This window comes from Danio rerio, chromosome 20 (assembly GCF_049306965.1).
Source record: "Danio rerio strain Tuebingen ecotype United States chromosome 20, GRCz12tu, whole genome shotgun sequence".
NCBI classification, from domain to species: domain Eukaryota; kingdom Metazoa; phylum Chordata; class Actinopteri; order Cypriniformes; family Danionidae; genus Danio; species Danio rerio.
Genome location: NC_133195.1, coordinates 34912018 through 34925624, shown reverse-complemented (window position 1 = coordinate 34925624; position 13607 = coordinate 34912018). Strand labels below are relative to the sequence as shown.

The following is a 13607-nucleotide window of genomic DNA, read 5'->3' as shown; positions in this document are numbered from 1 at the left end:
ACATATGTTAATTTGAACTGAGGGCAGCACGGTGGCTCAGTGGTTGCCTCACAGCAAGAAGGTTCCTGGTTCGAGTCCTGGCTCGGCCAGTTGGCATTTTAATGTTTTGTGTTTATATGGGTTTTCTCTGGGTTTCCCAACAGTCCAAAGACAGCCGCTATAGGTAAACCGGTTAAACAAAATTGGCTGTAGTGTATGCGTGTGTGTGAATGCGAAAGTGTATGGGTGTTTCCCAGTTCTGGGTTGTGGCTTAAAGGGAATCTGCTGCGTAAAACATATGTTGGAATAGTTGGCGGTGTATTCCGCAACCACTGATGAATAAAGGGACTAAGCCAAAGGAAAAGGAATGAATGAATGAATTGAATGGGACTTGTATTTAATATGCTCTCTTCACTCATAAAAAGGAGATTTTTTGCTGCTCGGTCAAAACATTTATTTAAAACGATCTGAAACAACACAATTCTTACAGTTCTTTTGTACAACTTTATTGTTTTATGTTCAATGTACTTAAATTTGTTATGTTAACTTAGTCGATTTGTGTTGGGACAACATAAATTAATTTGGTGGAACCTTGCATTTCTTTTTAGAATCTAAACCACGTTTGTAATTTTTAATTGTATATTTGGCCAACAATACATCTTGCCTCTTTTTTGTCAGCAACTTTACACATGGATTATAGTTATACACATTAAGACTGCTGTCAGACCTTTAAACAGAAAAAGACTCTGACAACTGACACTAACAAACCAAAAACCACATGGTCGGCTCATCCTAGCAATGACAGAGTTTATGAAAAAGCTATTTAGATAATATTTCAAACTTGACATTTAGTATGAAAGACAAGAGCCTAGTTAATACTAGCTTAAAAGTTTAAATATTAATATAGTGTTTATAGATCATTTTAAGGGATGTAAACAAAAACAATGGTCCCAGGGTATTTCCTGTTTTACATTTTTTTATTTCTATAGCTTTTGAGAATAAAAGAGCTAAATAATGTTATGATAGCCGTTTTAACATTAAGTTATAATTGAATTGTTACAGTTATGAATAATATAATTAATATTAATTATAATATAGAATAATTGAATCTTGTTACAGTTATGAAATAGTTTGATAACAAGCAGAATAGTTCATGGGGCAGTGACATGACCACACTGAAATGGTTTGTACCACATCTTCACAGTTAGGGCCCCATATGTGTTAAGCCCCGCCTACTTTTGGACTTTGTTGAGTAGTTTTACCAGCCATTCTACTTACTTATTGCCACGTGTTTGCGTACACTTCCTCCAAATGTTGCCATGTATAAAAATAAAGCTGCTTGCAAAATTAATAATTTATAGAGCCATCGTTCCAAACACTATAAAGTGCTCTTACCCTTTGAGCTTTTACCAGCACTCCCAGCAAAATGCCGGTGAGTAATTTATAGGACATTTATAGGTTTTTAAACGCCATGATATAACGACAACCACTCTCTGATTTAGGGACGACTTTACACGCACCTTTATTTCTCTTTTTATTTTTTATTTTTAGTTTAAAAAGGCTAACATGTGAACTGTGAATGAGAGAAATGTAACCCTAAATCTTCGTATTTTTCAATTAGCAGATTTTTTTTCATTTTAAACGATTCTATAGTCTCAGATTGTACATGTCTGATTTAATAAAAATGTAGATTACATTTTGGTTCTGATATTATACAATTAGAGACACCTACCATTTTTGTGAGAAAGAACAGGTGAATGCCACTGAATATATTGAAGATGGTAATGAATAAAAAATATATAGTCTATTTTATAAAGTGTTTTATGAGGGGTACTCAACAATCTGTGGATTAATGGTATTTAAACAATGTACAGCTTGTTTAAATATTTTACATTGCGTTGACATTGCACAAACAGATGCCAATTGTTGTGTTATCCCAGACAAGTGTCTATTAACATTAGTCTAAGTTAGCAGGACAGGATAAACAAAACAGCAGATCATAAATTTTGCTTATGGAGTTAGAATCATAGACTGTAAAATATAGGTTAGAATACATGGCAGATATTGTCATTAACTCTTGGTGTGCTGCCACCCAGTGGATAAGTTTATTTAAAAATGAACGTTAAGTAATATTTACATTTCCCTTTTTATGTCTAAATACATAAATACAACTAAATACATTTTATCAATTTATTTATTGAAGTTTTTGTAAATATTAATATTAACACGTAATGTTATAACATGGGGAAAAAAAGAAATACAATCGTATACAAACTATGACAGAGGGAAAATGATCGGCACCCTTTTTCGTGTTAATTTAAAAATGCAATTCTTGTGATTTGTTTGTAAACATTTTGTGTGAAGTGCAGCTATATAACGTAACAGGTTATTTAAAATGCCAATAATATCTGGATGCAGCCTTTATGATACAAACTGACACTGCATCACTCAGTGATGCAATGTCAGACACAATTGCACTCACTGGAGCTAGTGACGCCACTGTGACGGGTAGGGTTAGGGATGAGGTTAGGCGAGCCCATTAAAAAGCATTGGATGCAGCTCAGATTGCACTGTACCAGGTCTGCATCCTGATCCAGACCCTCTCAAAAATATCCTCTGAAAATGTACTTTAATGTTCATTTTACATCGCTAGAGAGCGCCATTGTAATACATAAAAAGCAGTTTCGGTTCAAATGACTTGTAGATTCAAGGGGCTTTCATAACTTTCAATTGCTCAACGACCTAGATATCAGTATTTTTTATTTATTTATTTTTTTTTTTTTTTTTTTAGAAAATAATAGCGAAGTTTATTTTGTGGATATACAAATTATGCACTCGTGAACCCACGATGAATCTAGAAATTATAAATAAAAACTTTACAGCAGATGGCACTGTATGCCTTTACAGATCATTGCTTTTCATACCGCAATGACTAGCCTAAAACTTCAGAAGAGTGTGCTGCTTTTTCAGTGGAGACATTTGATAAGCAGTCAGTCATTCTGCTTCACATGAGAATTATTAATTTCCACACAATTCATTCATGTTGCCCCAACACAAATCTATTAATTTAACTTAACACTTTTAACAAATGTATGTGGATTAAACATTAAAAAATGAATGTTGTCCCGAAGAAATCTCAAGAATTGTGTTGATTCAGCTCATTTTAAATAAGTACTTTGAACAAGTTTAAAATATTATTATTTTTTTGAGTGTAGATAGACGGACGGACGGATGGACAGACAGACAGACAGACAAAGAGATAGATAGATAGATAGATAGATAGATAGATAGATAGATAGATAGATAGATAGATAGATAGATAGATAGATAGATAGATAGATAGATAGATAGATAGATAGATAGAGTAGACAGACAGACATAAGGAAATCAACATTTGACATGTTTCTATTAATTTTTTTTCTTTTAATTTATATTACAAAATCTTTCAAGCTCTTCATTTCACCTAACAACCCTCACATACTAGGGTATTACTAGACAAGTTAAAAAGAAACATCAAGAGCATGCACAAAAAAGCAATAAGATCAACACGTCAAGTACTTGTGTATGATACATGTATACATAGATGCCATATTAGGTCAATCAAGACATTGCAATCTTAGAATGGTCAACATGTCGTCATTCAGTGTAAAAAGGAATGAGTTTTCGAAGATGCCAAAACATTAAGCCTGGTTATAAAAAAGGTAAGATAATTATTTAATTAATTTTATTAATTTATAAATTCATAAAGAAATTGGAAAACCTTTCACAGATACATCTTGCTTTCCAACATTGACGGACCAGATTTGACCTTTCCAATATGGCGACTGTGTATAACAACCCATAGAATCAGCTGCTAATGAGCCATACATGAGTATGCACATAAAATATGAATGTGCATAGCAATTTGGTAAATACATAATATTCTCACACAATGTAACCATTAAATTAATTCAATAATTAAACAAGGTAATTATATTTTACAGTTGAATTTCTGATATCTTGACTAGCTGTGAAGTCCTATCATGTTTGACACATGATGCTTATCACACTGTTGGTAAGGTTACCTTGTCAATGTCATAAAGTTAATTGATTAATTAAGTTCATTTATTCATTAATTTATTCATTTTCTTTTCGGCTTAGTCCCTTTATTAATCGGGGGTCGCCACATCGGAATGAACTGCCAACTTATCCAGAATATGTTTTACGCAGCTGCAACCCATCACTGGGAAACACCCACACACTTCCATTCACACACATACAATATAGAAAATTTAGCCTACCCAATTCACCTATACCGCATGTCTTTGGACTTGTGGGGTAAACCGAAGCACCCAGAGGAAATCCACGCAAACACAGGGAGAACATACAAACTCCACACAGAATTGCCAACTCACCCAGCTGAGGCTCGAACCAGCAATCTTCTTGTTGTGAGGCGTGAGCGTTACCCACTGTGCCACCATGCTGCCTTGTCATTAAGTTAACCCATATAAAATGTGATTCTTAGTGTATTTCAATTTATTAATGTAACTAATTACATTTCCTTTGGCTTCTCTTATTTATCAGGGGTCGCCACAGTGGAATGAACCACCAACTATTCCGGCGTATGTTTTACGCTGTGGAGGCTAACCACTGAGACACTTTTTACTCTTGACTGTAACTGTTAAATAAAGTCAAACATTTAAACCACAGTTACAGTAGAGCTAAACACTGATAACTGTAACTCACTTTTCCAAACTAACTTCAAATAGGAGGCTTCATGTTCATCAAGAAAAGCAAGGCGACGGATTAATAGTATTCAGCAAATTTCATAGAAAATATTCAGATTTGAACCCCTTCGTTAATATATTCATAAGTAAATGTAATTACTCGCAGATTACAGTTAACATAATTACAAGTTAGTTACTCCCCAACACGGTTTACATACAGTACATCACTACTTATTTGACAACTTGTACAGATAACCCAACCAGCAAGTCTGGAGAATCATACCAAAATGCATAGAGAAAGAGTGAGAGAGAGAGATTTGTAGTTTGTTTATTTTTTTGGCAATACTCTGCTATATTTCACACAGTCATGCCAATAAAGCTCTTTTGAATTGAAGAGAGAGAGAGAGAGAGAGAGAGAGAGAGAGAGAGAGAGAGAGAGTGTGTGTGTGTGTGTGTGTGTGTGTGTGTGTGTGTGTGTGTGTGTGTGAGAGAGAGAGAGAAAGAGCGCTCCTCTGGCTGGGTTGCACACTGATAGCTGAAGTGTACCATCAGTGCAGCTGCTGTCTCTGGCGGAGGTAAAACGATGTCTCATTGACTCAGGTGCGTAGTGATCGAATTCCTGTGCAGATGTTTCTGTTGTTGTTTGTTTTTGCTGGCAACTGCAGGTACGGACAGATGCGCGACAGTGTCACTAATGCGTATATAGCTCACAGAAGGCACTGCACAGTAAAATAGCTTATTTGTTGTAGAGTGCAATCGAGTAAGCTATTAATGCTTACAAATATTGAGTGCAATGAAACAATTTGAAGATTTTAAATGCACGGTGAGGTATCTTTATCTATGCGATGTGTCATATTGGCACAATAGTTGTTGCAAGGCTTGTTGTAGTTGCTCTTTCTCAGGATTGAGACTTAAAGGAAAACGTTGGTGATATAACGGGGATTAATTACATCTCGTTCTGCATGAAAATAAGTCTGACTTCTGTATGGCAGAATTTAGTTTTAAGGGGACAAGCAGTAGCCTACCTGAGGTATTGTTTGCCAGCACATTGCCTTCAGTGTTTGTGGTTTGGATACTATTTCGCGTTACTGTCGGTCAGTGTCCGTCATGGTTGTGTGCGCTGTCCGCGGTGCTGAAATCGCCCCGCTATTAGACGTTAAAAACGACCTCCCTAAAACTTGCGAATGAATTTCATTGCGTGATTATAATTTCTTTTGTAAAGTCTCCCGTTCTCCAGTTATCATGCATAGGCTAAATAATGACGTAAGTTTTCCTTTACAGTTGACATAAACATTTTAAATCATATATTTTTAAACGAAAGCTTAGTGTTTTAGGCTCTCTAAAATGTCTAAATGCTTGACGACGTATTTGCAAATCTTCTCCCTAATTTATGAACATTAATATAAACATTAATGTAGCTGTTGGAACAAACTACACCACTAGTTGAACTCTAACGCTAATTGCAAGCGTGGGCAGTTTTAATTTGTACACACTTAGATTGGAAATGTAATGCAATGAATATAAAATATACATACGAAATAAAAATAAAATGCGTGGAACATTGACTAACAACTCTAAAATGATTAAAGACTCTGATATTCAGGAAATGTGGCATACACAATATAGGATTATAGGCTACATTTTGGAGGGGTCCAGAAAACAAATTATGAAGTTTTAAGACTCGCAGTCATGGAGTTTTTGGCAGATTGAAAGCTTGTTTGGGCGTTGTAAAACAACTGTTGATAGCAGCTTTGCCAATTAACATTCATTAATATGATTTCAAACGAAATTTTGAACCAATCATGATTTTATTTATTGTCTTTGTATTTATTCTTGCAGTGTTTCTACACTTTTAAAGTTACAAAATTGTGGTTTCAGAGTGTTGACAAAGACGATTCATTCTTTAACCCCCTCCCAAAAAAGAGTTCTTAAAATAAGTTTTCTCGTCAAGAGTTTGTGTCAAAACAGAACGTTTAATAAAAAACTAATAACCGTGAAGATCTTTTTTTGTGTAATGGAAATGACGTTCAATGTTTATAGAACCATCAATGACGATACACAATTATTTTAAACAGAATAAATATTACATCTCAGCTTTTAGACCGTACAACTCATCCATGTAATGTAGCTCATTTCTAATTGCTTAAACTGTTAAAACTCACCCAGCATTACATCACTTCCTACTTCATCACTGTTAAATAATATGGACTTTTAACAGGTGCCATGTTTAAAAAGAGCATTTTTTCTAAACAAATGCACATCTCTTCTGTAACTAACTCTGCGTTATGTGTTTTCTTCAGATGTCAGGGCGCATTCACGCTGTCACACGTGCGCATCATGGTCGCTTAATTGAATCTGGGACTGCAGAGAAACGAGCACCGCTGGCACGAGCAGCTCGCACGCTATGCCCCTCTCACGATGTGGAACATGCCACGCTTGAAGATGCCCTGTGCCTCGCGCGGACACTTTCCACTGCTCCTGTGTCTGTTTCTAGCGACACTCTTATCTCACGCGCTTGGAAACATCTTCAAGCGCTCGGCGGTCCAGCGCGCGGCGGCCCGGTCAGTCGCCCGCATGGACGGCGACGTGATCATCGGTGCGCTCTTCTCCGTGCACCACCAGCCGTCCGCTGAGCGTGTGGCTGACAGAAAATGCGGGGACGTGCGCGAGCAGTACGGCATCCAACGAGTGGAGGCGATGTTCCACACTCTGGACCGTATTAACGCCGACCAGAACCTGCTGCCCAACATCACCCTGGGCTGCGAGATCCGGGACTCCTGCTGGCACTCTTCCGTGGCTCTGGAGCAGAGCATCGAGTTCATCCGAGACTCCCTCATCTCCATTCGGGACGATAAAGACGGATCTAAATGGTGCATCGACGGGACGCCTTCCAACCAGCCTCCTCCCAGCAAGAAACCCATCGCTGGAGTCATAGGTCCAGGCTCCAGCTCGGTGGCCATCCAGGTGCAGAATCTCCTCCAGCTGTTCAACATCCCCCAAATCGCTTATTCGGCCACCAGTATAGACCTGAGCGACAAAACCCTCTTCAAATACTTCCTCCGTGTCGTGCCCTCTGACACGCTGCAGGCGCGCGCCATGCTCGACATTGTCAAGCATTATAACTGGACTTATGTGTCAGCTGTACATACAGAAGGTAAGTCACTGCAGGACCTGCTGTTCTCACTGTTCATTAAGAACCAACATACCTTAGAAAACTTTTCTAAAAAGTGTATTTTCTATTATGCCCATACAGGTAGCATGTGTAGTACAACTTGCTGTTATCTCAAACTTTTATGCATGTATACGTATTTGATCAAATGAACATACAGGTGAAGTAGACTATGTCATTTCAATAGGCAGCCAATGAGAATTTTTTAATATTATTTATTTGATATTTGTCTGTCATTTCATTGTTTTGCAAAACAATTTTTTCTTCTCATTTGACTCAAACGTTTGATATAATATTCACACATTGATTTGATAAGATTGAGCATATCTATTGATGATCCCTCAGCTGAGGAAATTTATGCAAGCAGGTTTCAGCTTTGTAAGAAAAGCAGGGAGGTGTTTTATATTGCATGCATTTTTCTAACAGATAAAACACTATTGTTCGAAGTTCTTTAGAAATATATCGCTGTAAAAAATATGACATTATCCTGTAATTATTTATATATTTATGTTAACTTGAAAATACAGTTAAACCAGCTGTTAGAAAACAATATTATTTTTAAATAGATACAAATGCATTGGGTAAATCTACTGGATAAACATAAAGTAAATCTGCTAAAATCAAAATGTTTTATACAAACTGCCTTTCTATTTTACACACACAAACACACAAATAATAATAATAATAATAATAATAATAATACAGTAAATTCCTTAATATTCATACAGATGCAATTACAAAGTGTGTAAAAGAATGCCACGTCACTGTGCAAGTCTCAATATGTTTTGTTCACTTTTTTTTTTGCATGGGCTCTTGAATCTTGTGTTTTATTATTTTCCAAAAGAGATGACATGGTGGCTCGGTGGTTAGCACCATCGCCTCACAGTAAGAGATTCACTGGTTTGAGTCCCGGCTGGGCCAGTTGGCATTTCTCTATGGAGTTTGTATGTTCTCCCTGTGTTGGCGAGAGTTTCCTCTGGGTGCACTGGTTTACCCCACAGTCCAAAGACATGCCCTATAGGTGAATTGAATTAACTAAATTGGCCGTATGTGTGTGTGTGTGTGTGTGTGTGTGTGTGTGTGTATGAGTGTGTATGGGTGTTTCCCAATACTGGGTTGCAGCTGGAAAGGCATCTGCCGTATAAAATATATGCTGTATAAGTTGTCAGTTCATTCTGCTGTGGCAGCCCCTGGCTAAGCCGAAGGAATATGAAATGAAATTAATATTTTCCAAACGTTGAGGTAACATTTGTATGTGTTTCAGAGTCGATTCAAATGCACTGGGCAAACTAGCTGGAAAAAAAAATGTTAGTTTTCTAAAATCAAAACGAGAATCTGCTTCTTTAATGGTTGTGTAAATGGAAAAACATGGGATATTTTTATGGTAATAAAAATTAATTTGTTGTGTTAGTCAAATTAACTTAATTATTTTATCTCACATTTTATTTGAATCATTTTGTTTAAATCTAACACATATTTAAGTGTATTGGTAAACAACATAAACAGTGTTGTATAGTCCATTCAGTATCCCATTATACAGTGTGCAACATTCGTATACGTCCAGTTAAATCGAATGAGTTAAAACTCTTCCATTCTGGTCAGCCATTATTTTAGTTAGTAGATCAAAGCTTGTTGCCTTGATCATAGCTCAAAATATAAGCCAGACATGAAATCTTTATCTCCATTGTTGCTTTAGGAGGGCGATTGAATCCTAGTTTATCTTAAATTAGTTATACTTCGTATTTCAACACACTTTAGTTTTCTTAATTTAAACATCCACAGAAGTAGCTTTTAAATTAAGTAAATTAACAAGTAAATAAAAAACAATCAGAAAAACAGTATTCAACGATAACGAGTGCACGCCTCTTTAAATGTACATAAATACTAATTCACTCCCATTAAATTGGTGCTCCAAGTGGACCAAAGACCTTTTATTATTTGCATATGGAGGCAACCTTTAATGACTCAGTCAGTTTCTCCATACATAATGAGGGTAATAATATATTCTCCCTTTCTCGCCTTCAACACACACACACAATTTTTCTTTTTTTGTGTGTCACTCCCTCCAGCATTGTTATGCATATCACTTTCAATTCAGTTGTTGGTTTGTTTATAAAATGTCCAGAGGTGGAAAGCTTGTCGGTTAAACCACACACTGAGATGATTAATGCCCTCACAGGCCATATCACTTTTTGTTTTCTTTTATGCTGATGGTGTTTTAATTATGGTCCTCGATAGCTGATAGAATGAAAAGTAAATAAGGTCAAATAGGACTAGGAAAAAGCAGGAAAAAACATGGCTAAAACCTTTACTGAATATAATGCAATGTAACAGCTGCTAAGATATAGTTTGGTTAGCGACAAGCTTCTGTTTTTATCTTTCCTATTTCTAATATTTTAAAGCATCACGGTGGCTCAGTAGTTAGCGCTGTTGCCTCACAGCAAGAAGGTCGCGGTTTGAGTCTCAGCTGGGCTAGTTGGCATTTCTGTGTGAAGTTTGTATGTTCCCCCTGTGTTCGCATGGGTTTCCTCTGGGTGCTCCAGTTTTCCCCCGAAGTCCAAAGACATGCGCTTTAGATGAATTGAATAAAATAAATTGGCTGTAGTGTATGAGTGTGTGTGTGTGTGTGTGTGTGTGTGTGTGTGAATGTGTATGGGTGTTTCCCACTACTGGGTTGCAGCTGGAAGGATTTCCATTGTGTAAAATATGTCAGAATAGTTGAAGGTTCATTCCGCTGTGATGACCCCTGATGAATAAAGGACTATGCCAAAGGAAAATGAATGAATGAAGTAAGGTGGCACCATAGTCAGATATTTAAATATGCAATATAATTCAGATTTTCAGGCCACTTTTCTGTTGTTTTGGTAAAGCTAATTAGTTAGATGACTTTTCATTCTCATGAGTGACTATGTAATGGTTTTATCAGGCATGAACTGTAGACAATAACTCACAAACACAGCATCACAAACTGTCTTGGACATCACTTGTTGCTCATAGAAACAGCAGAGATCTTTGATTACATTAATTATCCAGCCACATTTAAATTCACTCGTTAGAGACTAGAGCTCCATGACACAGGAAAAATCTAAATTTGCAATTCTTTTTATTCTGCGATATATCGTCACCTTAGAATTATAAGGTTCTATCTGACAGTTTCAAAATTGAGTTATCAACATATTCTTATTAAATGACAACTTATTTAGATTATGAGATGTTTTTTATAAGTTGTTTACATTTTAAGACTTTTTATTTAAAAAAAAAAACAAATGCTACACACATACTGTTTGCTTCACTAGAAGATAAAAAGGCCACTATTGCTAATTTGAAAGTTAAAAAATAAAATAAATATAAATCAGTAAAAAAATATGGTATCACTTTAGAATAATGGTCCATTATTTAATGTTAGTTAATATTATTACTAACATTAACTAAGCATGAATAATCTTGTATAGCATTTATTATTCTTCATAGTTTAAGATGCATTTTTAAAATACAAAGTTGTGCCTGACATCAGTTATTGAACTTGGAGTAAACATGGACTATAGTGTTATTTAACTTCAATAATATTAAGTAACATTAGCAAACATTAATAAAAGCCATAATAAATGTATTACTAATAGTTTGTTCAATCTAGAGATGCTACGATTATAGATTTTGGTTGTACGATTATAGTCTAAGGAATAATCGCGGTTTCACGGTTATCACAATAATTATCCATACTTTCAAAACACTACTTGTTTAGAAAATCACATGATAAATAAATAAATAAAAATAAGACTAAATTAAAACAATTGTTTGTCTAATGTAAATCTAAGCTACATATTAGCTAAGTATTTTACTTGAAAAAGAAAACAAATATAGTCAAAGACTGCTGAACCTTTGGAACTTTTAATCAACTATATTACAAAATTGTTTGGTATTTTTAAGCTTGTATTTTTTTTTCTTTAGAGTAGAAATGTGTATATTCCATACAAAGTATGAAGCTGATCGGTCCAGTTCTTGTCACGTGGCTCATGGTGCATTTGCGGTATTCTTTCAACTATGTGTGCCTGGAAAGTTTGAGCGCGCTGCGCCGCTTCCGCACCTTGTGCACATTGGTTCCAATAACTAAATATGCACACTCCCAATATGCACGCAAAATTAACTTGTGACCAAAATTAAATGGCGGCTCTAATTTAACAGCCTCAGCCATAGTTGATCCTGTGTGCCTGGGTATTAGCTTCGGTGTAGAAGCTCAGAAATTTAGACTAGCGCACAGTTAGCATCAATTTGTTTAGTTGCAGCAGTTTTGTTTTGTGCAAAAATGCGGTGTTGAGAAGCCTTTATGATTAATTAACCGTGACGAATTAAATTGTGGTTAATAGTGAAATCGGTTAATCGCTGCATCCTTAGTTTATTCATGTTAGTGAATACATTAACTGGAACATTATTTTAAAGTGTTCCCAAAAACAACAATACCTGTGACTCCTGAAGAAACAATAAGGCCCTGTATAGCAAACTGTTCGAGAAAGATTATACACAACATGATTATCCAGCCTGATCTCACAAGAAAACGTAAGTATTTTACATTTTGGCAGTTAATTGGCTAATTCGTATGAATTCGTACGAGTTCAGTCATAAGAAAATGTACGATTTTAAAAAGGAGGCGTGGCACCTAACCCCACCCCTAAACCCAACCCTCATTGGGGGATACGCAAATCTTACTAAAATGTACGAATTAGATCGTACGAATTTGTACGAATTAGCCACTAAATGAAAAAGTTACGAATTGCCGTGAGATTGTGTTGGATTATCAGTAATTCACAACCTCAGAAAACATTCAGCATTTATTTAGTTTTGCCTGTATATGTTTTAATAACTCTGAAAGTGCTGGTAGCTGTTGACCTGTATTATCAAAGTAAACTGTTTAAACAAAAAACATCCTCTAGTCAAGTATGAGATAATAACTAAAATTAACAGTCTAATCTAATAGCTACTTTTCTAATTTGACACAAGCTTGCATGGCAAAGTTCAATTGATATATTGCTAAAATAATCAGAACCCTTTTTGCTGATCTTAACTGGTTTAAGCTGGTCATCCATTGCTTTTCCTCATCTGGCTTGGCCGATCTTCCAGCGTGAGCAGCTGAAATGTGCCAAAAAATATCTCTAAAAGCAGCCAAGTCAACATGCTAATTAGTTATCATCAAAACAACAGCGCGGCGAACTTTAAGTGTTAACATCAAACCGTTTGTTTATTGTTCATCCTGGTAGCTGTCTGCCTTAGGATATTAATCTTTTACCTAAATGTTTCAAAGGGTGTTAATATGATATCAAGAGGACATCAGTAACATCACACTAGCTTTCTTTATTTCCAGCTGAATGGTTTGTCAAGCGGATTCGCTTAATCTAACAAAGACATAAAATCAAAGATTATAGTGTGTGGTTTAAATAATAACCCCGGTGTCTATTTTGGTTTATTGTCTTGACTGACAGGTCTGTTTAATTAATAAACACAATAATTCTTGTTGAAAACAGATAAACAGCAGTAAAAATCAATACAGCAATTTTTTCCTAGCAAATCAGTCTGTGCTTTTCTTACTCTGGTTGGAGTCATATGTGTATAAAACAGTGTTTTTATCTATATTTATATATTTATTCATAATTATTTAGATATTTATGTTAGGGCTGCTCGATATTGGAAAAATCTGACATTGCAACATTTTGTTTTTCTGCAATATATTTTGCAATGTGAATGTTATTTCACAAGATGGC

The 13607-nt window shown here is 35.7% G+C and overlaps 1 protein-coding gene across 2 annotated transcripts in view; it reads left to right on the top strand.

The window, feature by feature from the left end:
* The first annotated feature begins 4943 nt into the window (after nt 1-4943).
* grm1a (glutamate receptor, metabotropic 1a) overlaps nt 4944-13607 on the top strand; it is a 65667-nt gene continuing 57003 nt past the window's right edge. The window contains exons 1-2 of one of the 2 annotated variants that reach the window (XM_002665739.7): nt 4944-5285; nt 6986-7839. In XM_002665739.7, coding sequence (XP_002665785.3) covers nt 7104-7839 — 736 coding nt within the window. In that variant the 5' untranslated portion in view covers nt 4944-5285; nt 6986-7103. The remainder of the gene's footprint in view (nt 5286-6985; nt 7840-13607) is intronic. The other variant, XM_009294784.5, reaches the window with a different exon arrangement.